General features: G+C 61.9%; 2 protein-coding genes across 3 annotated transcripts in view; both read left to right on the top strand.

The window, feature by feature from the left end:
* Positions 1–9040, top strand: part of NHEJ1 (non-homologous end joining factor 1) — a 45966-nt gene extending 36926 nt beyond the window's left edge. For both annotated transcript variants that reach the window (XM_030486906.1, XM_030486907.1), the window contains exons 6-8: positions 7845–7962; positions 8211–8314; positions 8588–9040. In XM_030486906.1, the coding sequence (XP_030342766.1) occupies positions 7845–7962; positions 8211–8314; positions 8588–8668 (303 nt within the window). In that variant the 3' untranslated portion in view covers positions 8669–9040. The remainder of the gene's footprint in view (positions 1–7844; positions 7963–8210; positions 8315–8587) is intronic.
* Positions 9041–13962: 4922 nt separating this feature from the next.
* On the top strand, positions 13963–25583 carry IHH (Indian hedgehog signaling molecule). Its single transcript, XM_030486904.1, has 3 exons — positions 13963–14265; positions 20135–20396; positions 23408–25583. The coding sequence occupies exons 1-3, from the start codon at positions 13963–13965 to the stop codon at positions 24067–24069; spliced, it is 1227 nt and encodes a 408-aa protein (XP_030342764.1). The 3' UTR covers positions 24070–25583.
* The last annotated feature ends 1862 nt before the right edge of the window (positions 25584–27445 follow it).

Genomic DNA, 27445 nt, shown 5'->3' with positions numbered 1-27445 from the left:
TTTCATGTGGCCGCTCACAAATTCTCATGACATCACCAGGGGCTGCTCCTCCCAGAGACAAACCCAGCACTTTTTAGGGGTTTGCCACCCCCCCCTACCCCAGCCTGTGTGTTTTGGCTGAGGGGGACCTGGGGAACCTTGTCCAAGAGCAGCTGCTTTGGCAGGGAGATGGCACGCAGGGCCAGTGGGCAGGGGGAGGGCAGTGCGTCCCCCCATTAGTAAACATGGGCTGGCCAGGGCTGGAGGGGGCTTTTCCAGGCTGGACCACACCCCGGGGGGCTATTTTTTGCCATGAATGAAGGGGCTGTGTGCTCGCGGGGCAGCCTGGTCTCCTGCCGCTGTGCACGGACAGCCTGCCTGACACTCAATCCTGCTGCCTGGCTGGGGACCAACATCTGCACTGAGCAGCTGGGCACTGCCTGTGGGACACCTGGGCACCCAGCACAGCTGGGCACTGCCTGTGGGACACCTGGGCACCCAGCACAGCTGGGCACTGCCTTAGTGACATAGGCGGGCTGCTGCAGCTGTTCCAGGGGCTGGGAAACATGGGCTGTCGCAGAGCAAGGGGAAGTGACAGTGACACGGTGGCTGTGCCAGGGGCAGTGCAGGGCTGCTGGGGCATGTCAGACTCAGCCCTGCCGGGGCCGGGTTCCTGGGAGCCGCCTGAGCCAGCCATGGGCAAGCCCTGCTGACCCCCTGCTTCCTGCTGCAGTTTCGGGTGACAAAGGGGCAACGTCCCCAGGGGCTGCCCCTGTGGCTGCACCCCTGCTTGGGAGGAACTGCAAAGCTGCTAGGGTGGAGCGGCTGCCTGCCTCTGGCTCAGCCCAGTCCTGAACGCACCCAGATTCCCCCCAAAGCCCCTAATCCTGCCTGGCTCGGCCCCAGCTTCCGCTCTGGGACCTGTCAGGTAATCCCTTTTGTGCCAGGTTTAGGGACGCACTGGGTGCAGCACCCTTACGGGTCTCCCCCTGTCACTCCAGGTTTCACTTCTCGAGGTGTCTGCGGGCTGCTCTTCCAGTCCCCAGCCTTGACCCACACTCTGTTGCCTCTGCCAGCCTCTCTGCCCCATGGATCCCAGGGGATCCAAATGTGTTTGTGCCCATGAATGAGCAGCCTCTCCTTGCCGGGTGGAGCCGGGGTGCTGGATCCCACCCCTCGCTGTTCCTTATCGCCACACAGCATCCTTGTGATTCACCAGGTGTGGCTCCCTTTCCGTCACCCCACTTTGCAGGAAGTTTCCCGGCCAGCCCCCCGCAAGCCCTGTGCAATAATAACAAGCCGGGATGAGCTGGCTGGTCTTCCTGAGCAACCCTACAATAATAAACCAGCACGATGTGTCCAGTTTTCCTGGACAGACAATAATAAACCCGCATGAGCTGGCACACTTTGCAGAGGAACCCTACAATAATAAGCCTGGGTGATGTGTCCATATTCACCGGGCCACCCTACAATAACAAGGCAGTGTGAGCCACCCGGCTTCCTCACAGAGAAGAGGTTTCCATGAACTGTCCCCTAGGGACAGGAGGGACCCTGGCCACCAAATCTCCATGCCTTCTGCTCCTGGGCTTGCCCAGGCCCTCCCCTACCTGCATTGTCCCATGGAGAAGGCGCCCCGTGTCAGAGGTGGGCCAGGTTGGCAGAGCTGATGTCCACAGGTGCCATCAACCTGTGTCTCTGCCCTCCTGCAGCCAGCAGCATGTCCTCACAATTCCCGGTGTGCTGGGACCTGCTGCTCTTCAGGACATCCTACTTGCCCAGCTCCTTTGCCAAACTGGCACCCAACGCCAGCTGCCCCAGAGGCTCTCCTGCTGCTGCCCCACAGGTTGCTGGATGGGAGGACAAATGCCCATGGTCAGGGTGGAGCTGGGGGTGCCATCAGCAACCATTCCCAGCCATGCCCAGGTCCTTGCAGAGTCACCGAGATGGGGAGGCAAGCTGGACTGCTGGACTCCACCTTTTCTCAGGGAGTTTGCTGGCACTTGGGCAGCGGGAGGGCTCAGATGCCTGTGGGTTTGCTGGGCAGGACGGGGGGATGGCCTCTTTCCAAGTGTGATGGGGTAGGGGCTGGAGCCCCTTGCCCACTACCCCCAGCCCTCTGCCAAGCCCCAGGCTGCTCCTGGTGGGCTGGTCCTCACGTTGCTGGGGAGGAGATGCTGTGACCTCCTGCCCTGCCTCAGCACTGCCGCTGACCCTCCTTTCCCTGGGATTCATCCCTGGGAGCTGGAAGCAGCAGCAGGTGGGCAGGGAAGGGCCAGGACCCCGCCCCAGCATCCCTGCATGTGGGGGGACCACATCCAGCCCAGTGCAGCGGCAGCACAATGCAGAGCCCCCACTGCCACCGCGCCCCTCGGCTCAGTGTCTGCGAGCAAAGCTGTAACCCAAGCTGCGAAAACAGCACAAGGAGGAAAGAAAAGGGTATTGAGCGGCCGGGCTGCTGCGGTCGCCGGCCAGCATAGACTGCTGGTTGTTAAGCGGGTGCCTTGCTTGCAAAGGCTGCCTTTATGAAGTGTGAGACAGCACTTACGGAGGGACACGGGCAGGCATTCTCGCTCCATCTTCCGCTCACAGTGCTGCTCTTTATGCGCCTGACATTTGCTTGCTGGAAAGGCTCTGAAAATCAGGGGGAAAGGAAAACATTGCCTGCAGCAGGGCTGGAGTGGCGCTGGGAGGAGTGCTGTGCCGAGCCGAGCCGTGCCGGGCTGTGCTAGGCTGGGTCGGGCTGGGATGCTCCATCCCGGCCTCACTGCCAGCTCTTCCCCGGGTGACCCCTTCACCTCTCGGCAGCTCTTGGGCTGCCTTCCCTTGCCGGCACTGCTGCGTCCTGCCAGGTGTGCTCAGCCTGGCTCCCTGCCTGGGAAGCCCAGGCCATCCTGCCCCTGCCTGCTCCCCGGGCGGGCTGGCAGCACTGCCAGCTCTCCTCGCTGCTGCGGTGTGCCCCCAGGGCTATGCGTGGTAGGGGGTGATGGGGACAGTGCGAGATCAGGGCAGGTCCCTCAGCCATCCACTGCTGGGGTATACAGTGCCCCAGGGACTGCTGCATTAGTGTACAAGCAGATCCAAGGGCCAGGGGAGCTGGGAAAGGGCATCAGTGATCACTGTGGGGCAGCTCAGGGTGCTCTGGGGCAGCTCTGCCCCCAAGGGAGATGGTCACTGCCCCACCAGGGAGCTGGGGTGGAAGGCCAGGCTGATGCATCCTGCTCCATCCCAGGGGAATGAGCTGCCCCTTTCCATGACCTCAATCCAAGCTGGAAAGGAGCAGTTCAACCCCCTCCATCTCTATCCTTCTGCAGGCAGATCCTGGGGGATCCCTTGGTCTGGAGGTGTTGGCAGAGGCTGGCTGAGTGGCTAGCACAGGTCAGTGCTCATCTACCCGGATCCTAGGCTTGATCCCTCCCCAGCCTGACCAACACTGGCATGACCATAGGCAGAGATACCCAGTGACCATCCAGCAAGCCACACCAACCCCATTCCCAGGAGCATGCACAAAGCAGGGAAGAGCCCTGAGGACAGCCTGGCCACAATGCACAGGAACGCCCCAGCCATGGAGCCCTTCCCCAGCTACAGCATTGCCAGGCTTTGGCCATGCAGTGCAGCAGTGGCCGTGCCCATCAATGGAGAGCTGATGTACCATTCCTGGGCCACAACTCCAGCACGCCACTTCCGTGGAGCCCACTGGCAGGGGGAGCCCAGGGAAGCCATGCCCCCCCAGCCCACACCCCTTGGCTCCCAGCCCCGGCAGGAATTATTAAGTGTGCCCCAGTGGAGCATGTGCTGAGGCTGGCCACGGGAATGTGGGCAGATCTGACATACAAGCCACAGCAGTCAGGCTGTAATTTCCAAACAGGCCCCGTTCTCTCTGTTTTCCAGTTAAAAATATATTAAAAAATAGGAATGTGGGGTTTGTAGCGAAGAAAGTTGGTAACCGCTTCGAGCATCTGGTGTGATAATGAAAGGGTCAGTCCCCAGCTTTGAGCATGACCGATTTAGACTCTGGTGCTTGGCACCGGCGCGGCGGCCCAGCACACCCGGGCTGCATACAAACCCCGCCCAGGACAAGGTGATGGTTCTGCACCAGTGGCATGCTGCCCAGCTGGGTGACATAGAATCATAGAATCATAGAATCGTAAGGGTTGGAAAGGACCTTAAGATCATCTAGTTCCAACCCCCCTGCCATGGGCAGGGACACCTTGCCCTAAACCATGTGGCTCAAGGCTCTGTCCAACCTGGCCTTGAACACCGCCAGGGATGGAGCATCCACAACCTCCCTGGGCAACCCATTCCAGTGCTTCACCACCCTCACTGTAAAGAACTTCTTCCTTATATCTAATCTAAACTTCCCCTGTTTAAGTTTAAGTTTGAACCCATTACCCCTTGTCCTACCACTACAGTCCCTAAGGAAGAGTCCCTCCCCAGCATCCTTGTAGACCCCCTTCAGATACTGGAAGGCTGCTATGAGGTCACCACGCAGCCTTCTCTTCTCCAGGCTGAACAGCCCCAACTTTCTCAGCCTGTCTTCATATGGGAGGTGCTCATGCCCCCCTACTCACACTGCCAAGAGGACACCCAAATCTCCACCACTTGTGGCCTTTTGCGAAGGGAGTCTGGGCAAGGGTGGGGGAAGGCAGGATGCCTGGGCGATGGATGCTGTATGCTTCCCACCGCTAGCCCTGCCGCCCCCCCATGCTGGGGTACAGCGCCATAGCAGAGCTCTCCAGGATGGGGGACAGTGAGTGAGGCTGCAGCCTAGCTCCTGTGACTGCTCCCACCACTGTAGGGCTGCCGGCGAGCGTGGCTTGCTCCCAGTGTGAGGTCAGACAGATGCTTGCCACCCTTCACCAGGCAGCCCCCCCAGCTGGGCTAATCGCAGTTCGGGATGTGCTACAGAGCCTCTCGCACCGCTGTCGCAGCCTTGAGTCACTCCTGATACAGTGGCATCCTGCTTGGCCTTGTGGCCAGGTAGTCATAACACACGGGCAAGCTGTGCCAGCTCCCCGGGCATTGCTCCCGGATGTCAGCTCTCTGCTTTGGCTGCTTCACAGACCTCGGGCATCATGTTTACCCTGGAGATGGGCAATCGGAGAAAAACAAGTCACCAGAGGCCAGGGCTGATGTTGCAGTGGGGACAAGTTGCCTGCAGCGGGGTTCAGCACAGGGATGTGCTGGGGCAGTGGGGCAAGGCAGGAGGGGAAAGTGACAGGTACCCAGGGCTTGTCCCCCACCCAGCCCCTTCTGGGGACACCTCCTTGTCCCTCTCAGCCTCCGGGGCCATCAGGTGGCCGGTGGCTGGCACAGCACGCTCCACTCCCTGCTGAGTCATGGCTCCGCAGGGAAACACTTCCAGCTCTGGTTAAAACCCCATTTCCCACTGGAGCTGTGAAGTGTGGCCCTCCCATCCCGGCGTGGACCGGCTCCGGCAGCCCGGTGGCTCTGAGCCCGCCGGGAAGGGCAGTGCCAGGAGGTGGCTGGTGACTCCCAAATTCCACCCTGGGCTTGTCAGAGCTGGAGTCTTCCCTGACGTATGGTCACTGTGTACCCTGCACCTGCAAACCCCTGCGCTACCAAAGATGCCCATTTCCCCCCGGGGGGCTGGTGGTACTGAACACCCTTCTACCAGTGCCTCCCCAGGGTGCCACCCCAGCATCTGTGCATGGGCCGGTGTTGGGGACACTGGGTTGTTGCAAGCATGGTGGGCACTCCACAACATTGCCCCATCCCTAGGGACACCATGGGGACATTGTGCTGGCTCTGGGCAGCTGGTGCTGAGCACCAAGATAGCAGCTGCCTTGCCCGGCTTGGATGCTAGGAAGAGGAGCAACCTGAGCAGCCGTGGGGCACAGGGTACATCCCAGGTGCCATCCTGCACTGCAGCCCATGTCCTGGCTGGGGGTGGGCAGCACCCTACGCCTGGGTGCACAGCCTACCCCATCTCACTGGCACTCTCCAGAGCCCCCTTGGGGAAGGGAGAGGGGGTGGGCAGAAGGGTAGTGGCACCCAGGGCTAGGTGGCTCTGAAAGGGACTTTCCTGCCCTCCTGGGGCATTGACCCATGCAGTGCTATCTAGTACACTTTGCTCACTCCACCACCATTCCCGGCTTTCCTGGGAGCTGCTGTTTGCTTTTCTGTGAGTTATGGCTCCAGCTTGTGCCTTTGATCTGGGCTGTGTTGGCCACCTGTTGCCAGCCCCTCTCCTGCCTTTGAAGTGCAGTCGCCTTTCCAGACTCAGATGCTGCAATTTCGGGTGCAACCCTGGCCCTATGGGGCGAGACACCCAGGGCCAGAGCATCCCCGAGGTATCCCAGGTGCTCAGAAGCCCTCCTTCTCCCTTGCACCTTGTGATGGCTGGGAGGCCAGGCAAGGAGGCATTGCAAGGTGTGTTTGCCCAGGGGCCCGCAATCCTGGGGATGCTGGCAGGGCCCTGGGACCAGAGCATCACTCCCTCCTGTGGCAGTGGGCAGGGACACAGGAGGTCCATCACAGAAGCTGGCCAAAAAGCAGACACTGATGCATGTGTGTCCTACAGCTCAGAGGCCTTTCATGCCCGCAGGTCCAGCAGGAGAGATGGGACCAGCAGAAGTCACCTTTCTGGGGACGAGCCACCCCACCCAGGCATCAGCCCTTCCCTTCCTCTCTTCTGGCAGGGAGCAGCGAGGGGGCGCAGCCTGCCCTTTCTGCCACAGGAAAGCTGGGGCCAGGCTTTGGACTCTGGCCTTGAGTGGGTCTGAGCGTCGCTATCCCCTCCCCACTCCCCCGGCCCAGCGAGGATCCAGCCTTATCTGTTACACTTTGTTCTCCTGCTGTCTGGGTGTGGAGCGGAGCAGAGATTAGTGTGCAGACCTTTCACACACACACACACACACACACACACACACACATTCACTACCACACAACAAGCCACACATGCACCCAGAGCCATACTCCTCTACACACAGCTGTGCATGCAGTCCCCATGCATGCAGACATGCTCACACTCACCTGCATGTGTGCACACATACTCTGCCCCTCCCTCCCCGGTGTAGCCACCCCCTCCAGGGCACACACGCACTTCCCTGTCCCTGCATGTGTGTGTTTGAGGCTCTGTGCTGCATTAGGTTCCCAGTGGAGCGTGGCACTTGCCTGACCTGCCAGGCTCCCCATAGTGAGAGTCAGGGTCCCCCATGCACATTGGCATGGCCTAAACTGCAAGGCGGGCATCCTGCAGCCCTGGCGGAAGGTGCAGGCAGGAGGAAGGGGGCTTCCCTGCATCACGCCTGGATAGAGAAAAAAGGTGTGCAGGGAGGCAGGAGCTCCTCTGGTAGGCTGAGAAAAGAACTGAGCGTCCTTCATCTCACTATCACATTGCCCTCCCTTGCCATGGAGCCACCAGGGATGCTTGTGGAGCCTGCATAGACATCTCCAGAGGCAGTTGTGACAGGCAGAGGCTCCCCTTCCACACCTTGGGCCAAGGTCCTGCCCCTGCCCAAGGCTCATTGGCCTTACTGGCGAGCTGTGACCCCCGTGCTGCTCCAGCCAGGGAAGCTGCAGCCCTTCCTGTGCGATCTTACCTCCCGTGTTTCATGAATGACTCGCAAGCCTCGGCCATCTGCCTCAGGATGGGAAGGCAGCCCAATGGCTGGAGCAGGTGTGCGGGTGTGTGCACACACGTGTGTTCGTGTGTGCATGGCTGGGGAGCAGCCATGGCCTGCCCAATACCAGAGCTGGCCCTGCAAGCTGTGCCACTGAAGCACAGGTGGGCAGAGGGATGCACGGCCCCTTCTCCGCCCCTCCATGGCAGGGTGTCCTGCAGGAAGCGGCTCCTGTCAGGTAATTTCCTGGCAGGGTGATGGTGCTTCTGCTCTCTCCTGCAGAGCCTGCCCCAGATCTGCGGTGCGGGAGAAGGGCAGGCATTCACCTCCACTCTGCAGCAGCTCTACATGGCAGTGACACATCAGGAAGCCAGGCAGGCTCAGAAACGGCAGCTCTCAGGTGAGGAGCTCCTTGGCTGTGGGATGGGGAGTGTGTGAAGCACTGGCCCCCACCATGGCTGAGCCCCCATCCCATGGGAAGGTGAGTGGGGTCCTGTGTGCGGCTCACTCCATGCAACAGTTTCCCCCTTTGATTTTCCCCCATGGGATGAGCTCCCACACACAGCCACTGTTCTTTGTGGGGGTTTTGGCAATGCCTCATACTCCCTTATCTCAATCCCAAATTGCATCTCTTTCTGCTGGTACCAGAGGATGCTGAGGACCCAGCACCTGCTGCAGAAACCACAGAGCACCCCCATCCACCGCCTCCATCCCAGGAAGATGAAACAGCATCTTCCAGTGAGGGAATCACAGTGAGTACAGCTCTAGAAATGGCTTCTCCATTCCAATGGCAGGATGGGGCCTGCACCTCCCTTCCCCCCTCACATCCCAGCCCCATGCTTTCCCAGGATGAGCCAGGGCATCTCCGGTTGGTTCCTAGCCCATCCTACCCCATGCACCCTGGCTGGGGACCCTGTGGTTTGCTCTTCCCCACATGGGTAACAGGAGTGTCACTGCTTGCACACATGCACCCATCCTGTGTGACCCCCCAGGGGGGACTGACAGTGCTTCCCCTTTGCTTCCAGCCAACCTCCTCCCCAGCTCAGAAGCCCCGTCTGTCTGTGGCCAAGACCAAGCCAAAGAAGGCAAAAGGGCTCTTCAGCTGAAGCATCGCTGCCACCCAGCATGAGGGTCTCTGCTCCCCCCAGCATCTGAGAGAGGCAGCACAGAGCACCCATGGGTCCTCTGCCTCCTCTCCTGCATCTCCTGGAAGATCCTGCCCAGCTCATGGTTCCCTCCTGAGGTGTCTCCAGCCAGGGAGATGGGGCATCACCTTCCTTCAACCGTGTGTCAGGAACCTCTTTTCTGCCCCTCCTTGTGCAGAGCTTGCTCAGGCTGCCTAGTGCTAGAGCTAGTGCTGGAGCTGGGACGAATGGGAGGGATGCTGCCGGGTGGGTGTGGGACAGCTGGGCTCTGGCAGGGCTGTGGGGTTTGGCTTCTCTTGTGTTGGTTTGCAATAAAGGGCTGTGTCTGGGTGAGACTCCCTCTCCTGCTCTGTCCAACCTGGGCCCGCAGTGTCCCCACAGGTGTGTAGCCCCTGGTGCTGCTGGGTCCCTCTCAGGCCATTCCTGCTGTCCAAGGGCTTGCAGCAGGACAGTGAGGACATGACAATGGCTCGTTGCTGTGGGGCAGGACAGCAGCTTCCAGCCCCCGCTGTGCCTCACCCTAAGCAGCATTATGTGGGGTGTGCATGAGGGGACTCCCAGATCCTGGGACACAGCATCCTTCTCCCACGCCAGGGACACACCATGTGCTGGCGCAGCAGCAGGTTGGCAAAGACAGCCTGCTGGGCTGAGGGGCACCTTCCATTTGCAGTAGCTCCCCCAGGGTTAGTGGGCAGGTGATAGGGGGTTCTGGCCTTCAAGGGGCTGGGGACAATGAAGCCGCTAACACACTGAAAGCTCCCAGGCCTGAGAGCAGCCCTGGAGCAGGTTGCAGATGCTCCCTGGACACAAAGCACCACCTCTGCCCCTCCACACCCAATCCATCCATCCATCCATCAACCCCTGCTCTCCTCTTCCAGCCATTGTGTCCCCAGTGGTTCCTTTGGGACTGGGACCACACTCTTGTGCCAGGCAGCGCTGCTATGGGCAGGCCGCAGCCCGCGATGCTGCTATCCTGAGGCAGGACCTGTGCCCCCGGCTGCCCTGCTCCCTGGGGCTGGGCCAGCCGCATCGCCGCTGCCTGCTCTCCTGGGCAGCAAGGGAGAAACAAAAACATCCGGAGCAGCCCCTATGTCTGTGGAAGGGGAATGAAAAGGTCTTTGCTGGGCCATGGCTGGCCAGTCCCAGGGCGAGAGCAGCCAGTTGCTTTTTATATTTCCTCTCTGAGGGAGCAACATGCATGGCAGGGTGGGTGGTGAGATGGGGATGCCGTGGAATGGGAGCTTGTGCTGACAGCTGCAGCTACATATCCTGCTTTCTCCCATCTGCCAGCATCTTACCCTCTCAGTTTTGGGTCTGCCTGCCAGGCACTTGCCCCCAGGGACGGTGCTGTTACCAGCTCAGGGGGTAGGACCAGGGCAGCAGGGGTTCTGCAGCTCTCCGTTTCATGTGTCTTCTGTCACCAGGTTTTCCCTTGGTGCAACCCGTGTTCCGTCCATGTGGGCTCCGTCTCCTGGTATGGGAGCTGCTCTGTCCCAAGCCAGGTCCCTCAGCTCCCTGCTGGGTCTTGGGCTCATGCTGCTCCCCAGTGCATGCAGGTACATGCAGGAGGAGGATTTATTGTTTGTCTGTGTCCTCTGGCGTGGTGGGGACATCGTATGGGGCGAGGCACATTCGCATCCCAGCTGTGCCAGGGGCTGGTGGACTCTATAGGGGAGTGGCTGACGCAAACAAGCACCTGGGTACCAGCTGCACCTAGGCTGTGTTTCTGCTTCTCCTTGGGGTGCCCAGCCCAGGGAGCCAGTCCCAGGGATGCTGCAGGGGTGTTGCTCATGAGCCCTGTCCTGCTGCAGAGTATGTCCCCTCCATGGAGCCCTGTGGCCCTGTGCCCAAGGCATGGGCAAGGACTCACAGGCATGGGCTAGGGGTAAAGACCTGCTGCAGGGGCAGATCTTGCTCCACTCACCCTGCTCCCAAGGCAGGGGGAGGTGGGCCTGCAGGAGCATGGATGAGGGGATAAATAAAAGCAGGAGAGTGAAGACATCAGTGGGAAAAAGAGCTCTGCCAATGCTACCCAGGCCACCGCAGGGACCCCGGTCCCCAAGACTCCATCCTGGGGCTGCCAGTGCCTCCCTGGCCCAAGTTGCTGCCAGCTCCAGAGAGTGTCACCACTTATTGTCCCATCCTGTCCTGCTGGGGTCTCCTTCCCTGTCCCCACCCCCTCCTCCCTGGAGCCGACTGGATTTGAGCTCCCGACACACATTAAAGGCCACAAGTTCGGCCTCGGCCTCCATAAATTTGATTCCATAAATATTAGTTTTTGCAGGGTTTAATGAAGCCGTTATGCCGGGCACGGCCCAGCACCCCGACCCGTGCCCTTAATAAGGGCTCTGTGGCCTCGATTAAAGGGACCTTTCAATCGCTGTCAAGTATTTTTAGAAAAGGAAAAGAAAAAAAAAAAAAAAAAGAGAGGAGAAGACGACGACCAGCGAATGGGGAGAGGAAAATCCCAAACCCATCCAGTGCAAAAATAGAGAAATAGCACCACCTAGACTGCGTCGCCCGGCTCCACCGCCCGCTCTCCGGCCCCGGGCAGCCCTGCGGGGCCTTGTGCCAGCGCCGGGCCCCTGCCTCGGGCAGCCCCGGCGGCAGAGCGAGGTGTCTGCGGGGTGCTGCGCTCCCGCTCGGGGCTGGGATAGGGGGTGCGGTGCCAGGGAAGGCTGAGGTGCAGAGGAAGGCGGGACTTGGGCACGACGGGGATGCAGGCAGGAGAAGTGCGTGGTGGCCGGGTGTCCCGGCGGTGCCCGAGGATGGCTGAGTGTGGAGGGAGATGCTGCACGATACAGAGATGGATGCTGCATCTCTCCTACCTCCAATGGAAGGTAATTCCTCCCTGTGACTTAGCGCTGGAGCAGCAAGTGTTCCTTCCCACCAGCTCCTCAGGCAGAAATCCCCCCTCACCCCTGGTTAGATAGACACACTGTCACAGCCTTCAGCTGCCTCCCCACAGCCCCAGCTCTGGCTGCCCTGTTGTGCTTGGGGTTCCTGTCCCACTTGGCCCCGTGCGCCAGTGGGTTTTGCCTGGCAGGGACACAGGCTGGCTTTGGGAATGCTGGATGGACTCTGCACCCAGCGACAGAACACTGTCACTGCTCGTTGTGGCCAGAGCCAATGCAGGATGCCGGGGCCCCTGCCTGAGTAGGAGCTGCTGTCACAAACAAACCTTGCTCCCTGCCTGCACCCCAGGCTTCTATGGGACATGAATGGTGTACCAGTGAGGGCAGGGCTATGCTGCTTGCTGTCAGCCTAGAGCTGCTGGGAGGGGGACAGGCGTGTGTGACATGCATGCTGCATGCTGGCAGGCTGCAGAGGTTGTTTGGAGGTCTGGGTTTGGGTCAGTGGCAGCCATGAGCACTTCACCCTGGGGATGTGCTGCTCTCTCCGGACCCAGTCCCATCCCAGACAAACCCGTATCCCACTCCCTTGTGGGAGTGATGAGCACAATGAGAAGCTGGGCTCTCTGCTTTAGTGAGAATACGAACCAGCACGGAGGACCCTGCGGACCTAGGCCGGGCTCAGATTTTCCTGTGCCAGTGATGCACAGAAAGCTGTGCTCCTTCTGCAGCCCTAGGAAGCCAGGGGCAGGGATGAGGAGTGGTGCTGTGACATGTCCCCTCTGCTCTCTCTCTGCTGCTGCCCTTAGGATGCTCCACCGGAAGGATCAGCTGGAGGTATGGAAGTAAGGTGGCCTGGGGCTGCTGGCCAGACCCTCCTGCTCCATCATGTGCAGGAGCAGTGGGACACCCTCACCGTCCTTCACAGTGGCTCTGGGCACTGGGTACCCAAAACGAGTATGAAAACGTGATGGAGTGTGGCTGCCGAGTATGAAAACCTGACAGAGACACCTCTGGCCAGCTGCACTTTGCTTGCAGCTCCTGCAAAGGAAATGGTCCACTGCAGCCACTGGATAGTAGCATCCCAAGCTGTGGGTGCTCACAGCTCTCCAGCCTGCATCCCTCTTGCCCAGGCTGCCTGGTCCTGCTGAGGCCAGCACAGACGTGCAGCCAGAGCTGCATGCGTGGCCAGGCTATTCCAGTCTGGCATCTGTGTATCCCTGGGAGTGACCTATGCCCTGTGCCCACTGAAGAGCTACCAAGTGGACATCCCTCAGAGAGTTGCATGCACAGGGGCATCCCAAGGCACTGCCTCACCTGGGAAGGTCCTAGGGAGCGAGGGGGTGCAAGCAGAGCCATGCTGGACCCCTCCCCGGCCCACAGCTGGGGGAGAACCGGGGGGGCCCTGCAAGCCCTCGCTCCTGAAATCAGGGTGTTGTATTTACTTTCCCCTTTTGGCAGCTAGAAGGGGAAGCCCATCCCAGCCCCTCATTGTTGTCTCAGCGAGTTAATCAGATGCCATAATCCTGTTGTGGAAATATCGGGCCTCCCTGGAAACAATGGGGAGCGAGAATATTGTGGTTAAATTTCAACCAGCTGCCTCCCTGCTCTGTTTGATCCCCGCCCGCAGGCCCGGGCCCCTGGCGAGCAGGCGGCGCGGCAGGGGCCGGAGCCCCGGGGGTGCCACCCCGAGCCCACGCCGCCACGGGGGAGCCCCCGCGGGACTCCCCGGGGGAAGGGGGTGTGCGGTGTGCGGCGGGACGGGCGCGCCTCGGGGCGGCGGCGGCGCTGTCCCGGGGGGCAGGTGGCGGTGGGCACCCCCGGCGGGGTGGGCTGCGGGCCGCGGGGCTCGGCCGGGGGGGAGGAGGCTGCGGGCGGCCCGGGGCAGGTTCCGCGGGGAGGAGGCGAGAGAGGGAGGGCGCTGGGAGGCTGGGACACGGGCAGGGTGCGGTCCTGGCGGTTCCCGGTCCCGGATCTCTTCAATTTCCCCTCTCACTCCTGCCCGGGGAGCGCAGGCAGCGGCGGCTCCGGCTCCGGCTCCAGCCTCGCCACGCTGACCGCCGGGGCGCAAACCGCGGGGGGCTCCGGCAGCGCCGAGCCCCGCGCCCCGCAAGCGCCCGCTCGCCTGCCAAAACAAACGGCCCTTCGCTATTTATTGCTGCCGCCGGGCCACGGCAGCTCAGAGCGGGCCGACGCCAGCCCGCCGCACCGGGCAGCCGGAGCGCACCCGCGCCGGGCAGCCGCCGCACCCCGTCTCTGCCGCTACCGGCACCGGCACCTGCCCGCCGCCGGCTGCGCGCCGCATGGGGAGCCCCGGGGCGGGCGGCGGGAGCGGCGGCCGAGCCTAGCGGGGCCCCCGGAGCCGCCGGTCCCCCGGGCCGCCCCGGGGCCGCCGGGCGCGCCATGAAGCCGGCGCGGCTGCTGCTGCTGCTGAGCGGGTACGCGCTGCTGCTGGCGCCGGCCGTGCGCGGCTGCGGGCCGGGCAGGGTGGTGGGCAGCCGCCGCCGCCCGCCCCGCAAGCTCATCCCGCTCGCCTACAAGCAGTTCAGCCCCAACGTCCCCGAGAAGACGCTGGGGGCCAGCGGCCGCTACGAGGGCAAGATCGCGCGCAACTCGGAGCGCTTCAAGGAGCTCACGCCCAACTACAACCCCGACATCATCTTCAAGGACGAGGAGAACACCGGCGCCGACCGGCTTATGACCCAGGTACGGTCCCGCCGCCGCCCGCTTCGACCCCCGCGTCGGGCATCGGCGGGCACCCGGGCTACTCGGGAGCGCCCTGCACTCCGCTCCCCTGGGGCAGCGCGGGCAGCTGCGGGGGACCCAGCGCTGCGGCTTCCCCGTCCTGTCCCGGGCATCCCGGTGCCCGGCCCGGGCTGCAGGCTGTGCAACGCTGGCATCTCCCTTCAGCGGGCGCTGCAAACCTCTGCCCCTTCAGCTGGGCTGGGTGCGTCGGAGCCGGAGCTGGCAGCACGCTGCGCCTTCATACGGCAGCACCCTGTGCCCCGAGATGGCAGCAACCTGCCCCGCTGACTCTCGGAGCCTGTGGCACCCATGCCTGCTGTACGCCGAGGTGTGCCCTTGTGCCTCCAGAGCTGGCAGCACCTTGCCCTGCTGTGCTCCAACCCGTGTCCCCTGGTCCCCCGAGCTGGCAGCGCTCTGCCCTCCAAGCTGGCAGTAGCCTGCCCTGATGCGCTCCACGCCATACCACTCTGTTCCCGATCCGGCAGCACCCTGCCCCGCTGCACCCATCCTGCCCTCGCCACTGAGCTCTACCCGCCGGCCGGCAGAGCATGCAGCCTGTCTGTCCGCTGCAGCCGAGGGACGGGGCAGAGCTCGGTGTCCTGGCAGGGAGGGCAGGAGGCAGAGCCGCAGGCTGGGCAGCCGGAGCGCCCTTGCTGACCTTGGCCCCACTCCGTCGCCGAAACCCTGTGCCATGCCTCAGTGCCCCCTCCTCCCGTGTGTCTCGGGTGGGATGGTGAGAGGTGCCCGATGCGGGCTGCTTGCTGCGCTTGGGGACAACCTGTTACAGCAAACGCCCTGTTGCAGTCAGCTTACAAGTGTTCTGGGCCAGTGGGAAGGGGGGGGGGACGACGACAGAGGACAGCAGTGGAAGGGGGGATGATGCTGGACGAAGGTTACTCTGTGTTTTAATATTGCCAGGAGAATGCCTCAGGGTTTCAGGAATGCAGATAAGGAGCCGCACGGCCTTGCTAAGAAACCTGGCCACCAGCCTCAGCACTGGGTTACAGCCCTAGTGAACTCCCGGGGGAGGCGGATGGGAGCCAGGGCCACCCCACTGACTGCTGCATCCCCGGTGTGGGGCTGGGGGGTGGGTGAGCGTGGATAGCTGTGGTGGTGGGCACTGAGCGGGACTCCGGCCATGGTTTCTGACCGACGTGTTGGTAACAGCGGGAGGAGAAGCTCTGCAACCCTGCATGCCCCGCGGGCAGATCCCTGTTGCAGGGATCACACTCCGGAGTGGTTCTTAGGCTGGGGGCTGCAGCAGAGGGACCAAGACTTCCTGTGAGGCAGCACCAAGCTTGGGGAGTTGTACAAGTCGAGGTTGCTGGTGACTGGAGCCTTGGGGCTGGACTGGAGCCTGCATCCCCTGGGGAACAGATTCAGGGATACATGGGGAAGCAGTGAGCTCCTCTGCGCTGTGCATTGGGGAAGTGGGTGACATAGCATTGCTTGAGCTGGAGGCTGGAGAGTGCTCCAGGCTGAGTTTGCTCTTGAGCTCTCCCACCACCTGTCCTAATCCAGCCAGTGCCCCTTAGCATCCCTGGAAGAAGGAGGGCTCCGTGCCCCACCTGCCAGCCCCGTACTTCCCGCTGTCCCACTGCCTTGTTGGCAGGATACCTGGAAGCTCCCTGGTCTTCTTGGGTGGCCCAAATGAGGGCTCTTACCCCAACAGGGTCCCTTGCCACCACACATCCATGCATTGATGGGTACCATGGTGCTTTGGGCAGCTCTGCAGGGAATTGTCCCCATTGCTGTTTAGGTGGCATGCCTTCTTGTAGCTTGCTGCCATCCCACAGCTGTCTGAGCTTGTCTGTGGCCCCTGACTGTGGGAGATGCTCCCAGACATGGGACCTCCAGCTCTGGCACCATGCCCTGTGTTGCTATGGTTTGGAAAGGCCATTGACCCAACTCCTTGTCCCTTCCCCCACCGCACTGGCTTTTACTGCTGTTGACTCACTTCAAACCTGTTTTCTTTCCCCAAGTCCAAGGGTCTGGGTGTCCCAGGCAGCCGGAAGATGCTGCCTGCTTGGGGGGGTGGGTAGTGCTGCTCTCTGCCCGCCTTTCCTTTATCGTTTCATCTTCCTCAAGAATTCCAGTGTGTTTGCTCTCGCTGGTCCCACTCGGAGGTGCTGAGATAAGGCTGGAGGCAGAGCCCGCCTCACCTCTCCCCGGCAGCCTGGCCCAGGAATGTCCCAGGCCCCCTGCCCCCATGGAGTCCCAACCCCAAGCCTCTCCCTACCCCAGCCATCACCCCTTGTAGGCACTGCTAGCCCAGCTTGCATGGAGACCATCCTTGCAGTGGTGAGGAATTTGTCAAGGAGACCTTGGGATAGCACCCTTGGCTTCCTTCGGGAGGAACCTGGGCGGAAGATGCTAGTGGAGCCCCTTTTCTCTTTGCCAGGCTCTGGACATGGGGTAGCTATGGCCAGCAGCCACAGCTATTCACAACCCCTCTGCTGAGGCTGTGGTTACACCTGGGTGTCCTGTGTATCTCCGCTCAGATGGCCCTGGGGTCCCTGCTGACTGTGCCCTGTCTTGGAGCTGTGCCTTTCCTTTCAGATAGGCTGCATTCCCTAACTTTGACTTTCATAGGCCATGATTCTGTCCCCAGTCTGGACACAAGAAAGTAGATGGCAGTGTTGGTCAGTGGGGACAACATCTCTCCTCATCCCGGCCCAACATCCCCAGAGTCTCCACCATGATGTGCATGGGACAGCAGAGAACCACACAGCTCAGTGTGGTGGCACGGGGCCCCCATCCTGCATGTGACATGGAGGTGCCCACTCACCTGTGCCACTACAGGGGCAAGCTGTGCCCCCTCTCACACACTGTCACCACCCGCCTTCACCCCAAACCCTGCTATATGCTTGTTGCGTGGTGTCCAGCTAGGCACCAGAGCAGTGCTGGGGCTGGTAAGCCATGGCCAGGGCTCAGTGCCACACCGCTGAGCTCGGACATCCCACTCCAGCCTGGGCCCCGCAGGGCCTGTGGGCCACAGTGGCATTTCCACATCTTTGCTGTCACCTTGTGTTCACTCCCAGGCAGGAGGGGGACCATGCCACTCAGGCAGGCATGGTCACCCTGGTCCCCGAGGATGCTCTAGCCCCTCTGGGCTGTGTGTGGGGAGGAGGTGGGCTGTCCCTGCAGCCCCCAGCAAGCACAGAGCCTGCAGGCAGCCCATGCCCACGGGTTTATTGCTCTCTGACTACCTGTCTGTGCAGGCAGCAGAGCCCCTGGGCAGGCAGTGCCTGTCCCTACTTGCTCCCTGCCCATTTTTGCCCACTTGCTCTCTGCTGCTCATGCCTGCTCCCTGCCCATTTTTGCCTCTTCCTTGCCCATCTCTGGCCATCCCTGCCTGTTGTTGTCTTCTCCCTGCCCATCCCACCTGCATATCCTTGCTTGTCACTGCCTGGTCCCTGCTTAGCCACTGCTTATCCCTGCCTGCTTCTTCCTCATAGCTACCCATTCTCTGCACATCCCTGCCTGCTCCTTGCCCTCTGCTGCCTTGCGCAGCCGTGCCTGCTCCCCACCCGTTAGTACCGGCTCTCTCTCGACCGTCTCTGCCTGTCCCCGCCTGCTCCCTGTCCGTTGGTACCTGTTTCCTGCCCATCGCTCCCTGCTCCCGGTCCGTTGCTACCTGCTCCGTGCCGGTCCCTGCCCGCTCCCTGCCCGTGCTCTGACACCTGCTGGCCACCAAAGGCACAGGCATAGCCGCCGGGCTCGGCAGCCCGGGGACAGACTGGGTGCTCGGCGCTCGGGGATCTGCGCCCAGCCGGGCAGGCTGGCCGGCAGCCGGGCGCTGCCCGCGGCGACGAGGGGAAGGTGGGACCCTTGGGCTGGGGCTGCGCAGGGAGAGGCACAGGCAGGGGACAAGGCAGGCCGGGTGGGTCTCAGGGGCAGGCAGTGTCCCTGCCTGCGGGACAGCACTTGGAGGGTCTCGGTGTTCGTGTGCGGGCAGGGTGCCCCTGGAGGACAGACGGGCTGGTAGTAAGGGCATGAGGGGTGCCCAGAGTGGGGTGCTGTCAAGGGAGCGGCAAAGGGATGCCTGGAATGATGGCTGGGGGATATAGGGAGGCATCAGGAACTCCCTGCCAGCCTCCAGCCCTGAACCCCTTAATGCCTCTCTCTGCATTGTCCCCATGGGTCCAGGGACCTTGGGAACTGCTTGTGCCAAGTGGCACCAAGTGGTGTTGGATGGGGACAAAAGTCGCTCCCCTCATTCCTCCTCCTCCCTTCACCTGGCAACTGTTTGTACAACACCTTCCCGGCTTATCTCCCCACACCCAGGCAGCCGTGGGATGAGGGCAGAGGTGCTCCCTCGCCCCATGTGGGGCAAAGGCCTGCCTGGCACTGCCCTTCCCGGGGTCCCGACCCTGCCAAGCGCAAGTGGACTTCCCCGAGAGCAGCAGCACCTGCTTCCCTGGGACTGGAGCAGTGCTTGGGGATAGGGTGAGGTCTCACAGTTTTGAGGCTCAGTTCCCTGTGGAAGCAGTGCTGGGACATTTCTGAGCCTGGGGACATAGTCAGCATTGTGTTTTATAGCGCTGGGTCATGCTCGCTGTAACTGTGTCTCACCATGACATCCTGTGGTGGTGAGTTCCAGTGCTGAGCTGGGTGTCACACAAAAACGTCCCCTGCAGTGGCTGGTTTTTAGGCTGCTGCCCAGTCATTTCATTAGTGCTTCCTGGAGCTACCTCACACCTGACTACAAATGCTCTGTCCTTCACTCTGCTTTTATAGCGCTTTCCAGGACACCCAGCATCTCCTTTCTAGGCTGCATAGTCCCAGCCCATTCACCTGGATTTGTGTTGAAGCTCCCGTATTGCTTTTCCTGCACCTTTTCTAGCTCTCTTCTATTCCTTCTGCAGTGGGGAAGGGACTAGAAGCATGGGCTGTACTTTTCCAAGCCCAGGGTGGAGGGGCTTGGTTCTTCCCTGGGATGGAGCGCTGGCTTTTGAGAAGCAGACAGTGCAGGGTGAGGCAAGGAGGGCTGCAGAGCAGGTATTTGGGGCTGGTATCCCTCTGCTTGCTGGGGAGGACCGTGGCAGGGGGGACAAGGCAGGGCAGTTGCCTGGTTTGTGGGCTCTGTGGCCACTGGGTCTGGGGCTTTTGGGATCTAATGCAATGCCTCTGCCCTGGCTTTTCAGCCCTTATGGTGGGAAGAGGTGGAGGGGGCTTCACCCCACATCCTTTCTACTCCAGCACAACAGAGCTCTTGGGCAGGTTTGGCATTTCCTGCATGAGCAAAGGCTGGATGAAGATACAAGGCTGCCCAGTGCTGTGTCCTTGTGCCTCAGGACTTGAGGAGGACCAACCAGAGCAGTGTTGAGGACTGGGCAGGTTGTTTCATTTGTGCCTGGGGATAGTGCTGGGGACCCTGGGGGATCCTCTCAGCCAGGAGACAGTAGGTCTCAGCTCCTGAGTCCTCCTCCTGTTAGCTGGGAGCCCCTGGGGCAGTGCTAGCACAGGTCAGGTGTCCTGCAACTAGAGAGGGTGTTTCACACCAGCCCAGGCTGTGCTGCCCAACAGGCTCTCCAACATCCCAGGAACTGGGGGAGTGATGGAGGAAGAGATGGGTTCCCTGTTGGGGTGCACACCCTTGGGAGATGCTGGATCAAACAGTGAGGTATCAGGCACCGTGGGGAGTCTTGAGGGCATGGGATGGAAAAGGCACCTCATGTTCTCCAATCTTCCTCTGCTGGACCAGCCCCCGAAGGGTCTGAGGACCCAGAGAGGCTTCTTGGAAGCATGGTGGGATGCAACCTGCCAACCATGCAGCTAACCCCTGCACCCCCAAAAGCCTTTACTGACTCTGCCCTCTGCCCTGCAGCGCTGCAAGGACCGCTTGAACTCCCTGGCCATCTCCGTCATGAATCAGTGGCCGGGGGTGAAGTTGCGGGTGACGGAGGGCTGGGATGAGGATGGGCACCACTCGGAGGAGTCACTGCATTACGAGGGCCGAGCTGTGGACATCACGACCTCAGACCGGGATCGCAACAAGTACGGCATGCTGGCTCGCCTGGCCGTGGAGGCTGGCTTTGACTGGGTCTACTACGAGTCCAAGGCGCACATCCACTGCTCCGTCAAGTCAGGTAAGACCTGGGGGGGCAGTGAGCAGGGCCGGGGGCCAGCCCCCCTGTTGCGGCATGCCTGGGGAGCCTCGCTGGCTGGCTGGGGTGCTCCTGGGGGGTTCTGGCTCTCACAGAGTCATTTCCCTATCTGGGACAGACAGTCGGGTGGGGAGTGAGTCACACACCTGTGGCCAGCAGTGCCATGGGGCAAACTCCCTGTCTAGCTCCCATGGACCTGCACCCTGACCCACCCTCTCTACACCCCCCTCTTTTTTCCACCCCACATCCTCTTCTCCCCTAGCCTGTCCCCTATCACATCCATCTCCCCTGCCTCTGCCCTTGCAGTCCCTTAGTGCCCAGCTGCCCATGCTCAGCTTCATCAAGCCTTGCTCTCCTCCACCGCCGGCTGCTCTTGGGCTCCTGCTGTCGCAGCAGCATCCATCCAGTCCTGACTGGCCAGGGCCGGGGACAGGGATACCCAGGCAGGGACAGGCCAGGGTGCTCTGGGATCAGCTTCTCTGCTGTGCACTGGACGGGAGCAGAGCTGGGGATGCTGGGGGCAGAGGCAGCTGGACTGGAGTGAGGGGCGCTGGTGCTGTTTGCTCCACGCCGTGGACGTGGGGGCTGCTCGCCGGCCCTGCCCATGGCCGGGCCGGGATTGCGTGGAGCGCACGGTCCCCGCCAGCCTGTGGGGAAACTGCTGCCCTGCCCGGGATACCGCAGGGCCCGTCGGATCGGCCGCGCTGGCGGCAGAGGGCAGCAGTGGGCCATCACCGCGCCGGCGGCGCCGAGCCGCGCTCCCCCGCGGCCAGGAGGGGGCCATGCTGCTGCCCCGACACCGGCGTGGCCGTGTCGCGACAGGCTGGGCACACGGAGCACTAGCACAAGGAGAGGGCTGTGCCTGCACACACATGCCCACAGGCGTGCCCGCACCCCCATGTGCCGCGGTGGTGCCGGGGCTGGTGCGCCGGTGTCGCCCCGCGTCTCTTGCCCCCGGGCTCGGCTCCCACCGCACTACTGTGCCTGTCCTGCTGCCCTAGCCCGCGGCCAGCGGCCGGAGCCCCCCAGACGCCAGCCGGCCCCCCCGCGCTGACCCGCTCCCCCGTGCCGATGCCAGGACGGGCGCAACGCTGGCCGGCGATGGAGGTGGGGCGACCACGCCGCAGAGAGGGAACAACGCGCCCCCGACGAAGAGGGATGAAGCGTGAGAGAAGGACCAGGGCTCCTGTGCCCCAGGGCACCCTGTGGGGCTGGCCGGAGGACAGGGGCCAGGCTCCGAAGCAAGAACCATGACCCCAGAGCCTTGGGGCTGGCCAGAGGAGTGGGGCTGTGCCCCTGGAGAAGGATGGAGGCTCTTGAATGCTGGGATGCTCCTCTGGAACAACGGAAGAGAGGTGCTGTGACCCAGGCAGCAGACTGGGGCCCTGAAGCGCTGGAGGGCTTCTGGAGGCTGGCCACAGCCCCGTCGCTGCACGGTGGCTCCTTGGGGCTCTGGGTCCACCATATTTATCCCCGAGGGCATGGGGAGCCCAAGAGTGTGTGATGGAGGCTGTGGGGTGCATATCACAACCACCCCCCAGAGCTGTGTACAGGGGGCAGCCGAGCTGCCCCTGCCTCTTAGTAAATGGCTTTTATTTTTGTATGGATGGCCGCATGGCCTGTTGCATGTATTGTGTCTCCTCGGGTCCCCCCCTGCACCCCTTCATGCCCAGTGCCTGTGCCCCCTGCTTCTGCCAGGTGCCCCTCTGGCCCTCCTGCCAGCCCCTCCCCATGGCTCTGCTGCCTGCCTGGGGGTGTGTGGTGCAGAATTTGGGACCTGGTCTCCAGGACAGGCACGGGGCAGACCTTGCACCTCATCTGAGCAATAAAAGGATTCTGTCCCAGAGATGGATGCCTCTCTTCATGGGCCTGGGGGCTGGGATTCGGCTCTGTGCAGAGCTGGGGAGTGATGGGGGGCAGTGCCATCTGGGATCTGGGTGGGGACACTCGAGGATTAGATGAGGGAGCTGGGAGAGGGACCTGAGAGGGGCTGTGAGCTCAAGGCTGGGTCTGTGCAGGGCCAGGAGACCCTAGATGAGATGTCCCTGGTAGACAGTGGGAGGACATCATATAGACTCTTAAGATGAGGGTTGCTGGGGCTTGGAGGAATAGGGCTGCTGTGGGAGCTGAGCACCATTCCTTGGGAAGCCAGGGTTCCCCTGGTAAGTGCCAGGGTGGGCCCCTGGTGACACTTGGTGTCTTACTGCATCTTTTCATCTGAAGACCACTGTGCCACAGTCCCATAGGACAAGCCCCAGAGAGTTTGGGTGCTTTACCCTATGACATCTGCTAGCAAAGCCCTGCCCAGGAGGCTGGTGGCTTTTTCCTGATGATGGCCTCAGGCTGTGACATCTCCCTGCAGCTCAGAGAGGGGGTGGCTGGCATGAGCGGTGCACAGGCAAGCAGGCAGGAGAAGGGAACAGGGCTGCAGCATAGGGTGGAGGGGTGCCGCAGTGCTGGGGGAGGTCAGTGCACCCTGCACACCCTTCCTTGTAGCATCCTCCCCTGCAGTACCCAAACCCGGCACCACAGGGGATGGGAATGATGTGAGCATGCAGAGCACTCTGCTCCTCAGCCTGACACCAGCTCAGGGCTCTGCCTCCCCGCTTTTGAGCTTTGGGTGCACCCTGACACTGCCTTGTGTGTCTGGGGCTACGGCTGTGTCCTGCTCCCCCTGCCAGACAGGTTTCAGGACCTGGGTCTGCAGAGCAGTCCCAGTGCCCTGGTACCACAGTGTGGAGCAGATGCTGCCATGCATGACTCAAGCCCCCAAGTGCTACCCCTAGTGACACGGTGGCTGGTGGAACAGGCACCCAGGGAGGGTGGATTGGTGGCTGGGGGTGTGTAAGGGACACATGCACACTGGGGATGCCAGGGGAGGGTTATCCCTGGGTGGGCGAAGCCAGGCATCCTGGCAGGGTCTCTGTGTGTCACGGAAGGGTGATGCTGGGGGTCTGTCAGGTAACCCTCCTGTCCTCTCTTTCCCTGTGCAGAGCACTCGGCCGCTGCAAAGACAGGGGGCTGCTTCCCTGGGCGGGCGCTGGCAACGCTGGAGGATGGTGCGCAGACACCGCTGTGGGCCCTGCGCCCAGGCCAGCGCGTGCTGGCGATGGACGGGGCAGGCAGGCCCACCTACAGTGACTTCCTGGCTTTCCTGGACAAGGAGCCCCGTGCCCTCACCTCCTTCCACGTCATCGAGACGCAGGATCCACCGCGACGCCTGGTGCTGACACCCACCCACCTGCTCTTTGTGGCTGAGAACTCCTCGGTGCCCGCCGCCCGCTTCCACCCCACCTTTGCCAGCCACGTGCGCCCCGGACACTTTGTGCTGGTGGTGGCGGGGGGGGGTGGCTTGCAGCCCGCCGAGGTGGTGGCAGTGTGGGACCGCAGGGATGTGGGGGCCTATGCCCCGCTGACGCGCCACGGGACGCTGGTGGTGGACGGTGTGGTGGCCTCGTGTTTCGCCCTGGTGCAGGAGCAACATGTGGCACAACTGGCCTTCTGGCCACTCCGGCTCTACCACAGCCTGCTGGGGTGGCCAGGGGTACAGGGGGATGGCGTGCACTGGTACTCAGGGCTTCTCTACCGCTTGGGGAGGCTGCTCCTGCCCCCCGACAGCTTCCACCCACTGGGGCTATCCCAGATGGAGAGCTGAGGGTGTTCCCCAGCCAGTGCTGCTGGTGGAGGTGGTGGCTGCGGGGCGGCTCACCGGGGGCCAGCACCCCCTTCCGAAGCCGGGTGCCCATGTGGAGCTGCCTCCAGCCCTGCCTGCATGGCACAGCCACCTCCCGGTTGGGGGGCACTGGGGCTGCCTGGTGTGCCTCCTCCATGCCCACCGCTCCCTCCTCACCCCCTGTTCCTGGGGGCTGGGCGGAGGCACGAAGAGTCCCCCCCGAACGTGGGGCTGCCCCTGGGTGGATCCACATGCTGCTATTTGTGTGTGTGTGTGTGATGTGCGTGTGCATGTGCAGAATTAGCTAACGATGGAGGTCTGATAGACCGGGGGGAGCAGGAAGAGGAGACAGCCCTTGGCTGCAGGCTGCTCCCGCAGGCCTCCCAGCCTGCCTGCACCTGGTAGAGAGGCTTTGGTAGAGTGACCTCAGGGCCCTTTGCTGGGAAGCCTGGGCAGGAGGGCAGGCGATGCCATTCCCACCCCTCAGACATGGAAGCTTGGAAGAGAGTGACCCAGGTACTGGGACTGTGCCTTGCCTGCGGCCCTGACTACGGGTGTAGGGGGGCACCCAAAACCAGTCCTTATATGCCTGGGGTGCCCAAGCACGGGCAGTGCTGGAGGGGCTGGCACAAACCCCCTGACTTGGTGACACAAATGCTGCTGGAACAAGGGACTGGGTAGTGGGACCCCAAGCTCTTCCCAAAGCCGGTATTGTACCCACCTGGCCAGACATGCCCATGGGGATGCTGTGACAGCATGGGGGGCTGTGGCTGGCAAGAGGGGGCTGCGGAGACAGGGGTGTGGGCAGGAGGGTGCGGGTGCCAGCCAGGCACAGGCATGCAGTGGTAGGGGGAGCTGAGGCTGCAGCCAGAGGTGGGGTAGGAAAGCATCTGGGGAGAAAGCGCTCCTTCCCTTGCCTTCCCTGCATCCCGCCCTGACCTGGCTAAGCGCACACACATGCCTTTCTCAAAGCTAAAACATTCGTTAAGCTCCAGACGCTACCTGGCCCATCCTCTCTGACCCCCCAGCATCCCAAACCCTCAGGGTAACTCATTGCTGCTCACCCACTCCCGGGACCTGGGGGGAGTCTTGTCAGAGCTGCAGCCACGATTCCCCCCTCAAAATCCTGTCTAGAGTCTCAGCCTCCCCTGGCTCCACATTGTTGGAGGTGAGGGGACTGGGGGGGGCTGTGACCTGTATTCCCCTTGCAGCATCACGCATCTTTATTTATTTACCTGCTCTTTGTATGTACCGTGGATGGGAGGCAGTGTGGGCATGTGCAGGTGAGACGGGAGCAGGGCGGGGGGAGGGTGAAGCTGTTTGGTTGGGAGATGATTTTTTTTTTTTTAACAAAAAGCAGAAATTATTTAAAGATTATTTTAAAGCACAGTTTTTATGGTGATTGTTGTCCAGGGCAAAGTAAGAGAGTGCAAGCACGGCCAACCGCAGGTATGTTTTTGTCTCTTCACTGGATGTAACTTTCCTGGTTGGGGACACGGCCCAATAAATCCATCGTTTCCCAGGCAGGCACTCCAAGCTCTGGTGTGGGGAGTCAGGCAGGGATTGCGGATGCTCACTGCCCATCATAAACAGGGCAGGCAGGGCTAGAGGGCATCTTGTGCTTCTCCAAGAGCAACATTTGGCCACCCCAGTGCCTCTTGACAGTAAGGGAGAGCTCTCCCTCCCCACTCCTATGTATCCAGGGAGGTGCGCATCCAGAGACTCTGCGAGTGACCCAGCCTATATGGGACAAAGCTGTTATTTGAGCCACCTGGAAACGAAGTCAAGTCGGGCAGGATGTGGGAGGGACAGCCACTGTGTGACTGCCAGGGACACCTCTCCCTCCCAGTCTGGGCCTATCACGCCAGTTCCTGGCCGTGCCGGGACACCTTTCCGCACTATCATCTCCCTCACTACAACACCCGCTAACCCAGTTAGCAGAGAAGGTGGACCCGTACCCTGTGCACTGGGTTTCCAATGTCACTAGTGCTCATCACTGCCGGCTCTGTCTCCCCTCCACCCCATTCCCATACCAGCAGAAGGGAAGACCACAATCCAGCACCCCACATACCTGCCCCACCCAAGCACCCTTCTGTGCACTCTTTGCCCCATCTCAAAGCTGCCCTGCCCTGGTCTCCCCCCTGGGACTACAGTCCCCCCAGGGCTTTCCCTGGACCCCACAGCATGTTGAGCGCAGAGCAATTCGGCAGCAGGCTGTCAGCAAGGGCCCTTATCACCACGGCTAATTTAAGGGCTCTGTGAGGCGGCTGAGCTAATTTAATTAGGTTCTTATTACAGAGAAGGACAAATTGGTCCCTGCGGGGGCCACGGGGTCAGGCTTTTGAGAGGCGCTTTATGGAGTGAAATTTCAATCAGGCTGCCGTCGCAGGCACGGTGCGGGGAGCTGGAGGGAGGGGATGCACAGGGAGAGGATGTGCCCTTTGAGGTGCCCTGTGGTGCTGTGGGCAGCCCATCTCCAGGCCCAGGTCTTCAGGGTATCAGTGAGAATGGGGAACTGCTTGTTGCCCCATTAGGAGGATGCTGCAGAGTATTGGGGGCTGCTTTTGGGTGTAAGCAGGGAAAGCTGGGGGTCCTGGCTCTGAGCTGTCCCCAGGGCAGCAAGAGGAAGGGGGAACACCCATAAAAAAGACTTTGGGGTCTTTCTGAAGCCACAATAACTCCCCCCCCCCCCCGGCCCATAAATCTCCATGGTAAGAATGGTGAGGACAAAATCATGTCCAGCTGACAGACAGGACTTAATGGGGGGTGTGGGGTGTGTGTGTCTTCCTTCCCTGGATATCCCCCTCTTTCTCGTCACTCAGCCCCAGGAGAACCAGGGCAGCCCCATCTCCCAGGGTGCCAGTCCCGAGCGGAGGGGTCCCACCAGAATTCCGGCTGGGTGATGATGGATGGAGATGCTGGTGGGTGGCCGGCAGACGGGCCGGGCTGGAGGGTACCACAATGGATGTCTCTCCATCAATTTGTCCTCATTACCATGTCAATGGCGGGCGGGCGGGAGAGGAAGGGCATGTGGCGCAGGTGAAACCCCCCACATGCTCCCATCTGGAGTAGCGTGTCCTCCCTGCCATCCCTCCAGCCCTGTCTGAGCGTGTTAAACCAGCGCCAACACACCCCCGGCCCCAAATTCAGGGGCGGAGAGGTACCACCCCCTATTCAGAGCCTTGAAAAGGCTACAGGGTCCGGCGCTGTTAACAACGAGGAACACTTGTTCCTGTCCCCGCCTCTCCCGTCTGTCCCTCACTCCGTGGCCTTCTGCCGTGGCAGCGCCCAACAGCCCCGCTGGCAAGGGAGGCGGGGGGGGGGTCGGGGAGCGGAGCACCCTGAAAGCATCTCCTCT

The sequence above is a fragment of the Strigops habroptila genome, chromosome 5 (assembly GCF_004027225.2).
Source record: "Strigops habroptila isolate Jane chromosome 5, bStrHab1.2.pri, whole genome shotgun sequence".
NCBI lineage: Eukaryota > Metazoa > Chordata > Aves > Psittaciformes > Psittacidae > Strigops > Strigops habroptila.
Note: the sequence above shows the minus strand (reverse complement) of the source record. Positions and strands in the feature narration are given on the sequence as shown.